Here is a 19,940-nt window from a genome sequence, read left to right on the forward strand (position 1 = left end):
CTGGGTATATACCTAAGAGAGATGAAAATATATGTACACACACACAAACTTGTACAAGAATATTCATAACAGTTTTTTGCAAAATAGCCCAAACCCAAAAGTGACTCAAATTCTGCCAATATTGGAATATGTAGTGTTATAGCTTATTCTTATAATGCAATATTGTACTACAATGAAAAAGAATAAATTACATGTACATGGAATACTGTGAGTGATAAAATATTAAGTTAAAGAAGATGCAGATTGTGTGTATTTTATTATTATATTGACAGTTGGAAAACAAACAAAATTACACTATGATGATAAAGATTAGTGGCTATGTTTGAGCATATTAATGACTAGGAGAAGGCATTTGGGAGGCTGCTGGGTTTTTTATAGTATTCTATAGTTTGATTTGAATAATAATTACACAGGCATATTTACTATGTAATATTTATTCATCCATCCATACACTTAATATTTATGCACTTTATATGTATTTTGGTTCACTAAAATGTTTGAAAGAAAGAAGAATGATGGAGGGTTCAGCTGTGTCAAAGATGTACATGACTCATTTAAAAGGAGGAGCGGCAACATAGAGGTCACTGGCAGCCTTGACCAGAGCAGTTTCAAAGCAGTGATTAGGTTGAACACATAAATGGAGTGGGTTCAGGAGAGACTGGGAGGAGAGTAAGCTGAGGCAGTGAGTATTGTCTAGGTTCTAACTCTGGTTGGGAGCCAAAGTCCCTCATGATCTTGCCCTACCCAATCTATATATTCTTTTCTTTCATGAAAACATCTATCTTTTTTTCCCCAAAGTCTTAAGGTCCCTTTTGGTTATTACTCTATAACACACGCTCTTACTCTGTGTTATCCAAAGGAGACAAATATTTATCAGGGAACTCAATAAGTAGAGAAATAAGTCTAGAAAAGTGCTTCCTGGCATCCCCCAAAGAGCTAAGTTTAGAATGGTGTAGAGCAGTGGTTCTCGACTATTAATGAGCTTTGGAATTATTGGAAAAATCTTGCTAAAAATGCATATATTTGAGCTTCATTGCCCAGAGATTTAGAATCAGCAGATCTATCAGCAATGAGAATGGAGGAGCAGCAGCGGGGAGTATGCAGGAATTTGCACCTATAATATGTACCGTGAGGAACTCTAATGTTACTCACGTACAGACATCCTGTGAAGAGACACTAGTCTGTTATGTGCAAGCAGACAGGAAAGAGAGAATAGAGGCAGAATTTCACTACTGGTAGGGTAAATGGAACAAACAATGATTCTGCCTTTATTTTACTTCTCCCTGTCCCGGAGCCTTCAGCTCCTCTTGTACAGATAAGTTCTCTGAGCCCTGGGATATGATCATGTTCCTTTTCTGTCATCAAGGTTCTTTGTGTTGTAGGCTTATAAGAAAACCAAAGCTTTGCTGACAAGCTTTCTTCTTTCTTTCCTTTCCCCTTTACTCTTGCATTCTCCCTTTTTTCTTTCCCTCTTCTTTTCCCCTTCCTTTTATCTTCAATCCTCTCTTTTCTTCTTTTTCCCTGTTTCTTTCCTTATACTCTTCCCTGTTTTTCCCACTCCTTTTTCACTTTTCCTTTCCATTTGACCTCCCTTCCTCATTTCCTCTCTCCCTCCAACTCTCAGATAGAAAAGAGGAAGTTCAACCAGAACTCTAATTCTACGTACTGTATCTTCATGGTCAACAAGCCCTACGCCATCACCTGCTCTGTGGTGGCGTTCTACATCCCATTTCTTCTCATGGTGCTGGCCTATTACCGCATCTATGTCACAGCTAAGGAGCATGCCCACCAGATCCAGATGTTACAACGGGCAGGAGCCTCCTCCGAGGGCAGGCCTCAGTCGGCAGACCAGCATAGCACTCACCGCATGAGGACAGAGACCAAAGCAGCCAAGACCCTGTGCATCATCATGGGTTGCTTCTGCCTCTGCTGGGCGCCATTCTTTGTTACCAATATTGTGGATCCTTTCATAGACTACACTGTCCCTGGGCAGGTGTGGACCGCTTTCCTCTGGCTCGGCTATATCAATTCCGGGTTGAACCCTTTTCTCTACGCCTTCTTGAATAAGTCTTTTAGGCGTGCCTTTCTCATCATCCTCTGCTGTGATGGTGAGCGCTACCGAAGACCTTCCATTCTGGGCCAGACTGTCCCTTGTTCAACCACAACCATTAACGGATCCACACATGTGCTAAGGTGAGTATACTAAGGGAGTTCATCAATTGGGTGGATTTGAATTACTCAGAAGAGGTAATGCTCCAGTTTTCTGTTTCCAGTGGGGTTATCCCTGAAACCTGCATATAATTTGCAAAGATTAAAAAAGATTCTACCATCTGGTCATTGAATAGAGCAGTGGTTAAGAGCTCAGGCTCTGGAGAGAGACTGAATTGCGTTCGAATCTAGTCTCCATAGTTCTGTGACCTTGGGTGGGTCGTTTAAACATTATTAACCTTAATTTCATTTTTAAAAAACTTAAGATAATAATCAGTGTATCTACATCACAATGTTTTTATGAGAAATTAGCTAGTGTATGTGGAGCACACGGTATGCCCTGATACTTAGTAAGTATTTAGTAAATGTTAGCTATTATTATTTAAAGGTGGTACTTTAGAGTAGTGGTTAAAAGCACGGGTTTTAAAGTAAAATAGATTTTGTCTTGACTCTCAGTGCTCCTACTGGCCATCTGCATACTCTATCTTGGTTTTACTTTCCTTACTTTAAAGAAAGGTAATAATGTTAGTTCTCATCTCATGCAGGTTTTGTGATGAGTAGAGATAATATATTCATATAGGACCTGACATACAGTAAGCACTCACAATAGTACTAAAAATGTTATTAATAGTATTAGGACCAGTAGTAATAGCATAGGGCCTGAAAACCTAAGATGGCCATAAATAACATGATAAACTGAAAATAAATACAATAATAAATATAAAACAGTAATACCATGTGATATGATGGTGTATGGGCAATCTAGAATTGGGGTAGAAAGAAAAGGAAGTTGATTTGGCTTAAGAAGCTCAGGGAAGGCTTCACAGAACATAGAACAGTATTTCATAAGAATTTGAGACATGGAGGAGAAAGCAGAGAAGCCATTTCAAGCAAATAGAACAGTATAAGGAAGGAAATGAAATATAAGAGAATATGGAAACGTGCAGTGATTTTTTTTTCCAAGGTCACATAGGTGAATGGAAGTGGTAGTGATTTTGGAGTCGAATGTTCAGTGTCTAGTTACGATACCTCTTTCTAAACCCTGAGAAATTTCTGGTCACCCTGGGCTAGAATTGTTCTCAGCTATGAAAAGCTGGTTGTGATGAGTGCATTCATCCTGTAGCAAAACTAGATTGTCAATGACACTTTTTTTCTTTGCCCTGAGATGCACAGGAATTTCTAAAGAATAGTTCCTTCTTTGAGACAAGCATTTAATTTTTCTGATGATGATTAGTATTCAGCTGTTCTGGCAGCTGAAAATTGGGGGATATTTTCATTTGCATGTGTAAGAAAAGAAGAAAAGAAAAATAAAAATTGCTTTAAAATATAAATGCTCTGCCTCAGAGGCTGCTCAGAGCATGAATTCCATTTTTTGCTACAAGTGTAGGCAGATTTGTAGCTAAAGCCTAGCATGGTGTTGTGGTTTCAGCTGGTGGAAAGGCCCCAAAGGATACTCCTAGAAGCTGACATTCTCTCTTAATTATTACGCCTTCATGAGTGTCATAGAAAGAATTCAACCATGAACTGTGTGTACAGAAACTTCTGTGTGGGTGCCAAAGAGGTTTTAGCTATTTAAGCTAGCAGTTGCCTAAGTACGGGCTGTTGACAACTTACAAACAGCGCATGCTCCAGCACTTCATTTGCTAAATCAGTTGTTTAGCAGTTGATGGCTTTTTTCCCCATAGAAACTGTCATAGAGAGTTTGGGAGTTTGTAGGGCAGCCCAAGAAAGCCTATTTTACTAAATAGGATGTATTGTTAAAATCCTGCTGTGTCTGGTAATCTGCAGGATGATCGTAAAGCAGAGACAATTTGGAGATGGCGTATGGATGTACACTCCATATTTTCTTCCATAAATTTCTTCGTGAGGTCTGTGATGTTTTCCTGTGGGGGTGGAGAATCTTATAAGGGTAAGAGTGGCCTACACAGAATAGTTGAAACCTGCATCCGCTAGAGGGTAAATCTCACAAAGGATAGGAATTCTGCCTATTTTATTCAATGCTATATACCAGATACCCAACATGTTGTCTGATGTGTATAGGAACTTAATTTTATGATTTGTTAATTCTTGAAGAATTAACAAATCATAAAATTAATTCTTCTGATAAACTGTATTAACTTAGCACAACTAAGAAAATTTTGCATATTTCTTAAAAATCCCACAAGTAGAGCATCAGCAAATTCAGATGAATTCAAGAAATATAAAACCAAAACAATGAAAATTAGTGTCAGCTTTTATCCTGCTAATCCTATGCTGTTCACAGAGAAAATGGTTAACATTAGTCTGCTGATCTTTTCAATGTATTTACAAACACTCATAAAACTTTTCAAAAACATAAGTGATGTTTTTCTGTGGGGGTGAAGAATATTTGACTTAGAAAATGGAATCATTCTATATGTATTTATCTACATTTTGTTTTTTATCCTTTAACAAAACATTTTGAAGATCTTTTCACTGGGGAAAGTACAGCTCTAACTCATTCATTTTAGCTGTTCCATAATCTTCTGTATTAAAAATACATATTCAAATTTATTTCATTTTTTGGTATTAGTGATGATATAGGTGTTTCCAATTACTTGCCATTGCAAACTGTACTGTTTTCAATGCTCTCGAACACATTTCTTGGTGCATATGCTAGTATTTCTTTCAGATAGCTATCAAAAATGAAATTGCTCTATTGACAGGTATGGTCATTTAAAATTTTTACATTTACTATAATATTTGCATCCTAGCACACTGTAATAATTTGCATTCTCATCTGCGAGTGTGAGAGTATCCTGTACTCCTTCTCCTCACCAACGTTGAATATTATTAATCTTTAATATTTTCTTAATTAAAATATATTAGGATGGTGCAGAAGTAATTTCCATATCATTTAATTTGCATTACCCAGTGATTTATCAGATTGAACTTCTTCTAAATTAGTTATTTACTATTTATATTCATTATTATATAAACTGCATTTTTATGTGTTTGGCCCTTTTTGTGATGACTTTGTTGTCTTTTTCTTATTAATATTTCTGGATTTTTTTTTTTATATTCTGTGTCATAGACTTGGCAAATACACCTCTCCATCTCTTGCCTATTTTTTAACTTTGGTTAACTTTTGACGTATAGAAGCTTCAGATTTTGAAAAGGTCTTCTTACTTTAAGAGTTGGCCCAGCTTCCTTCTTAAAATACTTCCCACATTAATTTTCCTTAACACCATACTTTCCTGGTTTTCCTACTAACTCACCAGCAACTTTTTCCCAGTTTCTTTTACAGGCTCTTCCTTCTTTCTTTGGCCTCTAACTGTTGCAGTTCTTCAGGTCTTGGCTTTTGATACTCTTCTCAGACTATGCTCTTACTTTACACATTCACCATGTATAACTTTAAATACCATCTTCATGCTGTCAACTCTCTCTTTAATCAGTATCTCCAGGACATAACACTCCTCTGACCTCCAGAGAGAAGATCTAATTTGCTTCCTTGACAACCGCATGTAGGTATCTCTTAGAAATCTCAAAAGTAAAATGAGAATAATAATCTTACAGATGATGAAACTGAAGGTTTAAGAAATGAACTAACTTGTCCATGATTCTATACAACTAAAAGGTGGCAAGCCAAGAGTCTAACCCAAGCTGCTGACTCCCGAATCCACCTGCCTAACCAGTATAACATATTTTCACATGAAATAGCGATAGAAAACTGAGATCCAAGTCTCAGATTGGTTCGCCTTAGTCTGCTTAAATAGAAGGAAAAAGCTTCACTGTATTCCATGATTTCCTCCATCAAACAAACAATAAAAATAACCTTCCATTAAAAAAAAAAAAAGAAAGAAATCTCAAAAGTAAAGCAACCAAAACAGAATTCTTGGTTCTATGCTCTTACACCCTGTATTGGCCCATTGCGTTGCTATAAACGAATATCTGAAGCTGGGTAATTTATAAAGAAAAGAGGTTTATTTGTCTAATGACTCTACAGGCTGCATGAGTGTGGCATCGGCATTGTCTCAGCTTCTGGTAGGTCTCAGGAAGCTTTTACTCATGGCAGAAGATGAAGGGGGTTTCATACATGTCTCATGGCAAGACAGGGAGCAAGAGTCTAAAGAAAGAGAGGAGGGAGGTGCTAGACTCTTTTTAACATCCAGATCTCACAATAACTGATACAGTGACAGTTCGATCGTCACTGCAAGAAGGTTACCAAGCCATTCATGTGTCTTCCAAGCCCATGACCCAGACACCTCCCACTAAACCCAACCTCCAACTCTGGGGATCACATTTCAACATGAGATTTGAAGAGGACGAACATCCAAATTATCTCACCCTCTAACCACAAGTTTTCTGAGTCATCCCTATCTCCATAAATGGAATAATCTTGTATCATGTTACTAAATCAAGACACTTTTCTGTGGCTCTGAGGGAGAACTAACATATTAGAGGGCAGGCTTAAAGATTTAAAAAGAAACCAATCAGCTGGTATTGAAGAGATGGAGCTAAATAAAAATAACTCTAAAATTCAACCATGGGGGCAAAATATAAATCATAAAAATGTAAGATAAATGAATATTTAGCTGCATGTATAAAATTTAACATTTTATAGTTGTGCCTTTGTTTACCTCACCCAAGACAAACATTTAAAAAGTACTGGACAAGTCACTGGAGACCTCTTTCTATTTTATTAATAATAATGATTACGATACCTAACATTATTCCAGAAAATAATGTTTGTTACTATATTTAAGAGCTCTAAATGCATCATCACATCTAATTTTTATAACTCAAAGAGGTAAGGTATTATTATCGCTGTCATTTTAAAGATGAGAAAATTGAGTGTTAGGTTAAGTAACATGCCCAGAGTCACACAAATAGTAAACAATGAAGCTGGAATGCAGACCCATCTTTTTCTGACTTCAAAACTCTGTCTTGTCCAGCCACTTAGAGTCAGAGTTTTGATTACAACTTTCCATGTTCACCTTGACATTTTGGCTAAAGTTAATGAGTCATTCTTTAATCTATCAACTCTACCATTTTGTTCATATTTCTGTAGTTTGCCTACAAACCATGGAAGACTAATAACTTGTTCAAACAAAGGCATTTTCATACTCATTTTTTTTTAAAAAAGGAAGTAAGTTTAGATCAAATAGGCCTAGTCTTAGTAACCACTTGTTGACTTCTATCTTTGGGTACTCATTGACTATTCAAATAAATAATCAATTTAAAATAAGTTCATCTCAAGATTGGGATCAAACTCTTCTTCCTATGGTTTTCAGAACATACCTTTTCAACATTTCTTCAACTTCGTCATTTGTTCTTTTCTACTTCTGCTGGATGGCAGTGGCCTGTCTGCAGCACCGTTTCTCATGATGTTCCTACTGCCTTAGAGTAGAGAATTCCTTATTTAATTCCTATCACATCAAATATTTCTTGAGGGGAGAAACTATGGCTTTCTTTTCTCTAGTATCTCACATAGTATCTGTATAACAGTAGATGATCAACTGATTAATACATTTTTGCTGATGAAAGGTCTTCCTGATTCTCTTCAGATTTATGAAGGATTAAAATAATCAAAATTGAAAACTGTTTTGTTTTTGAAATTTTCCCTGAGATCTTAAAAGGTGTAGAGAACTTAGTCTACAGGACTCACATTGGGAAGACCCAGTTCATGACAACACTCCGATATTGTGAGGCCTCTTTCTTTTAAAGTCTTTTTGACAGAATGGAATTTCATTTCTCCAAGTTGAATTAGAAACAGCCCAGTCTGTCCTCAATGGTTTAGAATCATAGATCTCCTAAGGTTGGCCCTATCCATATGGCTCTTTGATTGACATAAAATTTTATTATTAAATATGCAGATGGGTAGCCAATGAAATAAAATATGCTTTTGCAAGACAATCTTAGAGGATTTTGGTTACTAAAATTGTGCTAAGTAGTGTACACAGTAGCAGAGATGCTTGCAATTGTGTTTGACTATTTTCTGTTGAACAAGGGTCTTTGGAAATTTGCAACCCATGATCAAAATAAAAGTGAAGATGGCATTTGACTGGATGATGACACCGTTTGTCTAGACATACAGGTTACATGGTCTTCTAAGTATAGCTTCTATAAATTATTGTCATATAAATGTTTTGGGGAAATTTTTAATTTGTCTGCATGAATATATTAGAAAGAGGCATAGTGCCCGTGTGTGGAATTCTAAGAGGTTCATCAAGTGCACAAACTCAGATTGTCAGTGAATTTGGATCCAGCCTCTTTCTCCTTGTTTCATCCTTAATCTTTTTCTGCAGCTGCATTTTTCCCACCCACCAATACCTGTCCTACTCTTATAGAAATCACTTTTCCCACTCTAGGAAACCCACACTGAACACAGTGACAGAGAAGAAAAGAAATAACTTAATGATAAAATACTAGCTGCATTCCTACTAAAGTCAGGAATAAAATGATGATGTCATATTATCTCTTGTGGACAACATTGTACATGCAAAATTCAAATGACAGAAAAAAGAAATACGATATATAAATATTGGGAAAAAGAGCAAAGTTGCCATTATTTATTAGTCATCTATATGATCTATTATGATCATATTCCAGGAAAATCCGCTGTAAACTGTGAAAAGTAATAAGATATTTCATAAGGATGGTCAATAAGACTCAACCGTCAGTGACTTTTCTACACACGAGAAATAACCAATTAGAATGCTCAGGTGACTGAGCCAGACACTGTCTCAAAAAACAAAACAAAACAAAACAAAACAAAAAATACTAGCCATAGAAGCAATAACTACTAAAATTCCTTAAAATTGTAAGACTTATTGAAGGAAACAAACTTTAAAACTGTACAGAAGAGCAGACAAATTGCTAAAGGTTCATTGTGGATAGTAGAAGAGATGGCTATAAAACCCAGATTTTGCTTTTGAGGTTGTAGGCCTATTAGAACTCCAGGTTTGCAGATTCTGGAACTCAATGTATTAAGTTCTGAAGTTTGATTTACAGGAACCATGTACTGAGCACTTAATGCAGCAGGCAGCACGCAGCAGATATAAACAGGAACCACTGAAACAAGGGATACACAAGCAAGGAATTACAGTAAGGTGGACATCACTGCAGGTATGCACAAGGTTTATCAGGAGCTGAGGGAATTGCTAACACATCAACAGTTTCCTTGTCATTACTGGCAATGCATATCCAGTCTCTGCTTGAACTCTTGCAATGAGAGAAGCTTCCCACCTGAGGAGCCTGCTCAAAGGTTGGGCAGCTCTAGAGCTTAAAAGGTTTTCCTTATATTGAGTTGAAGTTTCCATTCCTGTGGCTTCTACTCACTGACCGTCATTCTGCCTTGAGAAAGAGAAAACCAGGTTATATCTCTTATGTTAGGACAGCCCTTTATGTATATTTTGCCCATAGGTTCTTTCTGAGGCATTTCTTTTTCAGAATAAATATCCCAATTTCTTTTATTGCTCTCCATGTATATTATTGTTGGAAATTCGGCGAGTGCAATTATCTTCTCTTAATTTTTATTTTTATTGATTGTTTTTCCTTCAAAGCATGATTGGCAGACCACTCACATTAGAATCATCTGGTTGCTTAGTAAAAACACAGATTCCTGGGTCCCACTCATTGAATCAGGACAGGGCTTGTTTAGAGCCACAGTCCTAGACTTTTGCGGATCAGAATGGCCCAAGGTGTGCTGGCACTGATTGTGATTCAGGGCTTCAAGTTTTGAAACATATTACATATTACAATTCTTAGGTTCTTATAGAATCTCTCTTTTTTTTTTTTTTTTTTTTTGAAATGGAGTCTCACACTGTCATCCAGTTGCAGTGTGCAAAGATCAAGTGTAATGGTTTGATCTCTGCTCACTGCAACTTCCGCTTCCTGAGTTCAAGCGATTCTCCTGCCTCAGCTTCCCAAGTAGCTGGGATTACAGGTGCCCGCTACGAAGCTTGGCTATTTTTTCGTATTTTTGGTAGAGATAGGGTTTCACCATGGTGGCCAGACTGGTCTCAAACTCCTGACCTTGTGATTCACCCACCTCGGCCTCCCAAAATGCTGGGATTATGGGAGTGAGCCATCATACCCAACCCAGAATCTCTCAAAAGATAACAACTTTATCTAATTAACTGGTAAACTATAATTAGTAGAAAATTCCTTTTGGAAGTCTGCTTCAGTTCATCATGCTTTAAGCCAAGTGAATCTCTTCACTTGGGAGACATGGTATGACTAGTCTTGTGACCACAACAAGGTGACAGGTGGTAGGAACAAGTCATATTGATTTGATTTGAGGTTCTTTGGGGATTTGTTTATGGGGTTCTTTGTCCATTGGATAAATACTAAGGACCTTGCTGGTGTTTCTGCCTCTTGTATCCTCAGAGTCTAGTAAAGTGCCTGGAGCATTGTAGGACTTGACGAGGGGATGAGTGAATGCTTTGTTCCTACTCCATTGGCCTACTCGCTCTTCTGTTTAACTGTCTCCATGATTATTAGCCCAGATAACGGAGGGCAGAAAAGGAACTACGGGTGCTGACTGTCACCTTAGAACAGAGATTTTCCCTACACAAAATCTGCCAAATACTCCAGTTTTGGCTTCTTTGGTAGATAATCCCCATCCTCCTATTTCACCACTTCATTGTGAAAATAAAACAAAATAATTGATGTGAAATTGCTTTGCCAACTTCAATGCTCTGTCCACATAGGAGTGATAATTTTAAGAACAGACTATTCATAAATTAGGCAACACAGCAGAGATTGTATGAAAAGTTTAGCTTTGGAGATGGGTTTCTCTGCTCTCTCACCAGGCTTAGATTCTTCCCTGGTTTCTCAGGTTCAAACCTTACTCAAACCAGGACACTTACCACATTCCTAAGAAGTCTAAGAACTCTTACAAGCACTTTCCAAAGAACTTATTGCCTTTCTAACTCAGTTCTTGGCTACCATCCTCTGTTATCCACCATCAATCCTCATGATAAACAGGCTGTCCATTGACTTGAGATCTCCAGATCTGTGTTGTACGATAGGGTAACCACTAGCCACATGTTACTCTTTAAATTTTAATTTAACCAAAGTGAAATACAATTAGCAACTCAGTTTTTTAGTCACACTAGTTATATTCCAAGTATTCGTTAGTCACATGCGGTGAATGGCTATTGGTTTAGATATCATAAATATAGAAAATTTTCATGATCGTAAAATGTTTTGTTGACCAAGCAGCTCCAAAGCTATATGTGCCTTTTCTCTGGAAGGAAGCAATACAACCTTCTCTCAGACTAACTAACTCTTGTTACCATCCAATGTTCAACAACTAATCAACTAATTCTAGAGGATGTGCTCTATAAATCTTTAACATTTTCATGCACAATATTAGTGTATTCAGATTTCCATATGTAATCAATAGAGGAAGAAAATATAAACATAGAAAAAAAGTGAAAATGAATAAGAGGCAAACAGAATGAGGTTTCCCCCCAAAACACAACAGAATTAAAAAAAATCTGGGTTGTCCCTTCTTATCTCCTTTATAAATAACAGCTATAATAACTTATAATATTTTTGTTGTTGTTGTTGACTTCATGTCTATCTCTCCAGCCAGACTGCCAGTCTCTGAGGGCAGGTACTATGCCACTTTTATTCCCTAAAATTTTCCCATAGTGCAGAAATTGCTCAATTAATATATTTGTTAAATAAACAGATGTTCTTATCATACTTCATGGTTCATCTGGACTGTGTATGCCAGAATAAGTTTTCACCACTTTAAAAAATATGTATTAATTTCATAACTGAAATACTTGTTTTTTCACTGTGAAACCACTTGTCAACTTTTAACTTCAACACCTTAGAATTCCCCATTTAAATAAAGGTTTTCACACTGTGAATTGGAAGATTTTTGCCCATGGATGAGGAAATGATTTAGATTTGATTTACTTTAAATCCTTGGAGGTTTCTGCTAATGTTGGAAAGCCGTTTGACATTTAAAAGCCATCTTATGGCCTTTGCCTTGAACTTTAGAGGTTACAATTGTATTCAACATTTACCTCATTGTTTTGAGCCAAAATAGACTTAATCTGGGTCAATCAAAGATGGATGAGGATGACCTTCTTTGTCTCCATTAACCCCTACCATGGCAGGCTACATAGTTTGCTGGCCAAATGCAAAATAAAAATAGAAGCCACTTGTTCAAAAGGCAGGAAAAAGTCTTCTTAAAGGTATTAAAATGTAAAGCCTTTTTCTTTTTGTTCACTCCCAACTTGTCTGGGTGTTTTTTATTTGCTAATTATGTTTGTTCTAGTAAAGACATTTTAAAAATTCTTAACACCACATTATCATCTATTTATCATTGATACATAAATCAATTTATCATTCACTTTTACATTGTGCAATGCCAATTTCAAATACAAATAAAAGAGTATTTAACTTGTATGTGGAATTATCAAAGTTATACAAATCATGGTAGGTAGTTCACACATCCTTATATATTTTGTTTTCACCAGAATAGTGCAAAAAAGTAACTCAATTGTTTTTATTTCACTTTTTGGTACACACACATTCTACTAACATTCACAAATTTAAGAATAGAGTTATTAAAAATTTCAAGGTGGCAATAGCAGAGCATTAGGTCTAGATCTGGGTTCCTGTATATGCCCTGGTCGCATACCCATAAAGCCGGCCTTGGTCCCCATTACAACATGAACTAGCCTCTCAAAAAAAACTGTTCTTGTTGAGATCACACCAGGAAAACAGTGAGAATAACAACTGCAAAAGAACCCCAATGGTCTCATCAAATACTCCGGATTAGAAAAGTTAGTACTATTTGCAAAATGTACTTCCTCTTTAGAAATGTGTTAACTGAATGGCCTAAGCTTCTCTCCTGCTTCTCTTTTGGGCAAATGTGTTGAGGCTGAAACATTATCCCCTCCACTGAGACTTACTGTTCAGGAAAAGTTCCTGCTTCTAGCTTAGTGGAAGTTAATCATTGACATGTAATCAAAGGGCCATCTCACTCAGTACAGTGTCATGGCTGCAGATGCTGGAATCTGGCCCACCTGGGTTTCAGTCCTGTCTGAGATCTACCATTTAGTGTCAATATGACCTTAATCATTTGACCAAACATCTCCATGTTTTGTTCTTCATCTGTCAAATGGAGATAATATTATAACCCATTTCATAAGGCTTTTGTTAAGGTTAAGAATGATAACATCTGTTCAGGGATATGCCACTTCCTATTACACAGAAAGCACTCAATGAATGGAAACTGCTACATTGTTATTATAAGTATTTGTATACCATCAGTATCTTGGTAGAACATCTTCCTCCAGGTCTCCAGTTATTTTCTCAGCTTCCTGATAAGTATTTCTTAAGAAATGAGTCAATAGAAGTCTCCATGTTCCAAACACTCTTCCTGAAACAAGGGACAGAGAGCTCCTCGACTAGAAGAAAAGGCAGAAATAAATTAATCACACTGTTTATAAATAATTGTTTAAGCAACATGAAACAAGACTTGTTTCCTGGATACATCATGCCCTGTGCTGAACAGTTGAGACTGTTATATTGAATATTCCTTCTGGATTTTGAATTACCTGTAGGTATTTCTTTGACCCCACATAAAATATATCAGCCATGTCAAACAAGTCGAGCACATTCTACGTGTGTTTGTTTTCCCCCTTTTGCTGCACAGGTGCACCTGCTGTCAGAGTGTTGGGATTCTATGTACTAGCCCTCTGAGATCAGTGCTCACAATAAAGAGGGATTGTGCATGCCACCCTGCGGGGCAAGCCCCCAAACAAGACTCAGCTCCAGAAGTGCCCAACGTGCTTTGAGGTCAAAAACAAAGGCAGTGTGATGTGTGCCCTGGCCCTCAACCCTGGCTACACATTGCAGCCACCTGGGGCCCCTTAAGCAATACCTGAGCCTGAGCTTCGCTTGTAGAGATTGTTTTAATTGGTTTAGTTGGGAACCAGAAATCCATTTATTTTAGGATTGAGTGCACAGCAGGGTTGACAACCACTGATGTCCTGGAAAGAGCAGGAGACCTGTCTTCTAATCCCTTGGTGATCATCATGAAGTCATTATCTCTCTCAACACCAGTTAAATTAGATCATGCTTTAAGTTTAGATCTAACTGCATGTCTTAGACCACTGAGAATGTGTCGGTTTAAACCAGTCGCTTTCTATCAGGAATAATCTTGTTTACCAAAGAATATTTGGCAACGTCTGGAAGCATTTTGGGTTGTCACAATGGGGGAATGCTATTGGTATATGGTGAGTGGAGGCCACGGATGCTGCTAAACATCTGACAATGCATGGAACAGCCCCACAGCAAAACATTATCTGGCCCTAGGTTTCCAGATAGCGCCAAGGTTAAGAAATCCTGCTTTAAACTAGTCCTCTGAGCTTTACAACAGATAACCTCCTTGCCACCGACAATGACAACAGGAGAGGTCTTTAAAGAATGCCAGGAGGTTCAACCCCAGCACCATTTGGCTCATTTTAATCCTCATACATTCTTAGGGCATGACCCCACCCCCCCAAAAAAAGCCCTGTAAAAGGCAACTGATATGGTTTCTAGGAGGAAGGGTCCTGAACTTCTGTGGTTAGAGTGCCGGCAGTAACCTTGTAGATAAGCCCTTTCTACGAGGCAGGCTCTAGGAGCTTGTTCTCTTACGGCACGTACTTGGCGAGGACACAGCCCTCCCAATTTAGTCAGAGCAGCTGTTCAGGAAGAAATCTCCTCCAAAGCACACTGAGATACCCACTGGAAAACCATATTCCCATGTAAATGTGTGTTTAGTCCATGGTGGAATGGTGCAGGTAGCTGGTCCATAGAAATGATAAAATCTTCATCTTACGCTGGGAATTGACAAGCTGAATTCAGAAGAGGGTAAATGCCATGATTTTCTCTGCGGAATTTATGACGTATAAATAACAGTGAAAGAAACTGGGAATGCTGAGCTTGGAGCAAAGAAATTTTAGGTCATAATTATTGCTTTTATATATTTAAAGAGTTAGGGGAAAGAGGAATTCAACTTCTGCATAGTGTGAGGGAGAGAGGTAAGAAAGGATTGAGGTTGTAAGAACCTGAATTTCAGCACAAAATGGAATGGATTGTCTTAATAGGGAGTTGCTAGTAAAGTTGAAGGAGGAAGTTGGATGACTGTCAGTCAATTAAAATTGTTGACTGACTGAATATCAGTAACTGGAAGAACTGAATGATCATTAGTAAACATTTCTGGGGAAGAGGTGAGTAGATTGAATAACATGTTCTCAGCCCCTTTTTTTGTGATTCTGTTAGTTACAAAATCATGAGCATCTTCCCACAGTGCAGTTCAGTGTAGGGGAGAGCAAACTCTACTCCAGCCAGTGTAACATTTTGTTTGGTGGAAGTTGGAGAACTTCTGGAAATATTCCTAGTGAGAACAGATATGTCAGAGATGATACTGTCCATTGCAGGGGACCATTCTGTTTTCCTTTACTGAATCTTTGGCAGTCTGGGGTTGGTGGAAAATGTAGACACTTTCAAAAGAGAAATATCCCTAGATGCACAGGGGTAAGCAGATGATTTGATGCCTGAGATTGCATTTGGAAAAAAAATTGGATATATTTACTAATCAGGATAAATATATGTTCTTTGAATCTTTACTATGAAACAAATTGCTGTTCAAAGCTTTGCAAGAAGCGGCTCTGGGCTGGAATTAGGGATACATCCTCTCATTCAGTTTTTATGATACTTCCTTTTCCATACAGAGGCAATTAAGATTGGGACATCAGGCTCTGGAAAGAAAAAGACAGAATCTCAATGCAGGAGGAAGCAGGTTACTGATGAAATGGCTTAGTGTTACGGTTAAAAGCATGGGAATTGGTATTTTGATGAGCCTTAGTTTGATTTTTGGTCCTGCCACTTTGAAGCTGTGTGATCTTGCCTAAGTTACTTGATCTCTTGGTGCCTTGGTTTCTTCCCGTGCAAAATGGGAGCACAAGTAAAACACAGTAAGTTATCAATAAATGATATTCTTGTTATAATCACTGCCATCTTATTGGCAAAAAGGCAGGAACAGTGGTTAGTAGGACAAGGCTCTTATTTCTGGAACTCTGGTTCATTATTGGAACAGGGTTTGAAGGGAAATGGTGTGGTGTCAAAATCACCATAAAGCCCTCTGATCAGAAACAGGATTGTTCCTGAGCAGTACATTCAGAAGGAGGAGGAAAGACACTTCAAGTGCAAGGACAGGTGAAACAGTGGGAAAAGGAGTGATGCCGAATTCCAGCTGCTGTCCTGCTGGAAATGTTGTGAGGTCATTTACGAGCCCTGATCAAGGATGTCTCTGGTTATGTCAACAAACTGCTGAGGACATTCTGCTTATATTCAGCCAAAGGGCCAAGAATCTACTTTTCGAAAAATGGTTTCCGAATTGTCTTTATTTCCATGCCTGTTTCAGGTTATTTTTAACAAGATTCTTAGAAACATTTCACAGTTAGAATTGTGTTTGGAGATTATTTATTATTCTCACAGAAATGAGTGAATTCGTATTTTGGTAAACCTGACAAACAAATACATTTGGTTTCTACTCAAGTTCCTTTTGTGCTTTTCCGACTTTTGTTTTCTCTGCTGGCTGATAAAATTTAATTGCTTCATCCATGTGTAAATTGGGATTGCTTGCTTTGAGTTTCCGACTTTCATGAAAAGAGTGTCTGTATATGTTTATACACACATGTACACACACATATGTTTGAATATATACACATATACATATACAGATATGAGTGATTGTCATATATAATAACTAGTTGCTTTAGGAATACTTTGGCTTTTGGTTCAGTCTTCACCATCTGTATAATCCTCAGTACCTTATCTTAGGAGCTACCATTTATTGAGCAGCAGTTTATATGCCAGGCATTGAGCTAAGTGCATGGTGTATGACGTCTCATTGAGTCATCTCATTTACTCTGTGGAGCACGTATTATTGTCCTCATTTTACTGATGGAGAAACTGTGACTCAGAGAGATTAAATAACTTGGCTAAGGTCCCACAACTGGTGATTGTAGGGCCAGGATTCTAGTAATTTCCACATCCCTTTGCTGTTAACCACTAAAAACTGTACTCCTAATAGTTAACTCAAAACTCTTGTAAAAATTCAGAATTGCTGATTCTTAGACATGGAGAGGGCTTCAGAAGTGATCTGGTCAAATGTTCCACCCAATACAGTGATATTTTCTCTCACTTGTCTGTAAGCAGCTGTCTATCTGTTCTCCCAAGGTTAGGCATTATATTGTTTGACAGTCCTAGTTGTTGCAAAGTTTCATCAAAGTTTACTTCTCTTTGTCTTCATCATAAAAGCTTAGAATCATCTACCTGGAAGTGATATGAGAGCTGAAACAGTCCAGTGGTTATCTAATACTTCTGAAGAGCGTAGCAATCTTTTCTTCAAACAAAATCTCACTTGGAAGTGCAAACAATAAAAATAGAATTGCTTTGAACAAAACAGGTGTTGGTGTGGAGCCATGTGTAAGAATCATGACCATTGCCCCATCCCTCCAAAGTCTCCTATGACTACTCCATGAAGTTATTTGTTGAAGTCTTCTTAAAAATAACCTGAAGTAGATTGCTGACCTCATATCTTTCAGACAAAAAAAGAGAGGCTCAGAGAACTTAAGAAGTTTGCTAAGCTAATGGAGCCACATCATGAGAGGAACAAACACCAGAGCACAAATCTCAGAACTCCGACGTCAATTTCTCACTTACTCATTATTTCCTCCATTCATCCATTGTCTTCTATTACATGCCTAATAGGACGCAGTCACTATTCTAGGCAGTGGGGCTACAGCAAAGATCTAGACAGGCAAGATTCCTGCCGTTAAGGAACTTACAGTTGAGCTTTTACCTTCACACTTTTTCTTGACCGTCCGGTTTCTTCCCTTGGAAGCTACATAAAAACAAACACAATATAAAATTAACCAGATCCTCCCAGGAGACTTGTGCATTTAGTCCGTTTTTTCCACGACTTTTCAAAAGGGTGAGTTCTAGAATTGAACTGAAAGATTATTCACATAGTTTGTTGATTTTAGGTGCTCTTTTCTCAACAGAGTTGCAAATTATAAATTATTTTCTCTGCCTCTGGTTTTCTTTTGGGACTATGTATATAATAGAGCCATAAAGAGAGAAGCTGCTTCATGTTTATCACTCAGGAAGATGGAAAGGCCATTTAGACATGTGGGATTTTAAACTGCAAATACCAGCTGGATTGAGTTGGAATAGGATAACCTTGAGCAGTATAGCGGGACTTGCAGTGGGCAGAGAGGGAAGGGCATATGGAGCCCTTTTTGGCCTGACCCAGTCTGTTTTTCCAGCTCATTTCCCTCAGCTCTCCCCACCCCTGCAGCCCAGCTCCCCTGACCTAACTCTTTGTGCAATAAACATACAGGATTGGTCAGCTTTACCCAAACAGTGAATTAGCTTGTCTCTGGATCATCTCTGCTGCCTCAAATGCTATCTCACTTTCCAGCCTGGCACAAGCCTACACATTCCTTTAAGGCACAGTTTCAATAGGAGCTCTCTAAACTTTCCCCTCAGTCTCTGGGCTCTCTTACCACCTGCTTGCCCTGCTGTTGGAAGCTCAGCTTATCCCTCAGTATCTTAAGCATTTTTTATGTACCTGACTCTCTGTCACTCACCTCGGCAGCTTCTCACAAGCACTGTTTAGGGGTTGAGAATGTCTGTTCCATGAAGGTGCACATTTAGTGATGTTGTTTCAGTGACACTTTGAGTTCAGATCCTGACTCCACCACTCTCTAGATCAGGCGTCCCCAAACTACGGCCCGTGGGCCACATGCGGCCCCCTGAGGCCATTTATCTGGCCCCCCCACCGCACTTCAGGAAGGGGCACCTCTTTCATTGGTGGTCAGTGAGAGGAGCACAGTATGTGGCGGCCCTCCAACGGTCTGAGGGACAGTGAACTGGCCGGCCCCCTGTGTAAAAAATTTGGGGACGCCTGCTCTAGATATTCTACCTAGGGAAAGTTACTAGGCTTCGTTCCACTCAGCCAGAGCCTGCAGATAATAAAACCTATGTGATAGGATTACTGTGAAATTTATCTGAAATAATTCATGAATTTCTTAGCATAGTAGCTGACACATAATAAACACTCAGTAAATATTGGCTGTTTTCACAACATACTTTTCATGTATTTTCTCCTAGATATTTTTAGTTTCTTTTATATTGGAATACTATAGAAAAAGCAGGTAGGTAATCTGACTCCCAAAGATTCAGAGTTTCAATTCTTTTATTGTTCGTTTAGGAACTGTGGTAGACAATGAAAAAAAAGTCTCGAAAGGATATTGGTTTGACCTCTTAGTTCTGTGTGCATATTGAGAAACAGGGCAAGAAGTACTTTGGGATTAGAATCAGCCATACCTGATTTGATCTAACGCTTTGGTGTATTGAAACATGGACATATCTGAGGCTGGTGATGGAATTAAAGGGCCCTTGAAAATACATTTTGTCCAGAGACCGCAATGTTAGGCATCCCAGACTGCGAAAGCTCAGCTTTCTGCAAGCTTCACAAAACAGTTGAAAGGTCCTAGAGTTCATGCCCTGTGGATGCATTGCTTTATGTCCTTGCCAAGACACTATGCTTTCTGCAATTTAGTTTTCTTATCTGTCTGATAGGGGCCTTTGTCACTTGCATGCTATTTTCATGATTTGTTAAGTCATATCACCACTCCACCCATTCCATGCTATTATTTACTATTTTTCTTTAAATACATTTTAAA

The 19,940-nt window shown here is 38.1% G+C and overlaps 1 protein-coding gene across 4 annotated transcripts in view; it reads left to right on the forward strand.

Moving 5' to 3' along the window:
* HTR4 (5-hydroxytryptamine receptor 4) overlaps positions 1-19,940 on the forward strand; it is a 198,826-nt gene that overhangs the window by 138,663 nt on the left and 40,223 nt on the right. For all 4 annotated transcript variants that reach the window (XM_003933996.3, XM_003933995.3, XM_074379593.1 and 1 more), the window contains one exon: positions 1,625-2,193. In XM_003933996.3, the coding sequence (XP_003934045.1) occupies positions 1,625-2,193 (569 nt within the window). The remainder of the gene's footprint in view (positions 1-1,624; positions 2,194-19,940) is intronic.

Source organism: Saimiri boliviensis, chromosome 1 (genome assembly GCF_048565385.1).
Source record: "Saimiri boliviensis isolate mSaiBol1 chromosome 1, mSaiBol1.pri, whole genome shotgun sequence".
Classification (NCBI taxonomy): Eukaryota; Metazoa; Chordata; class Mammalia; order Primates; family Cebidae; genus Saimiri; species Saimiri boliviensis.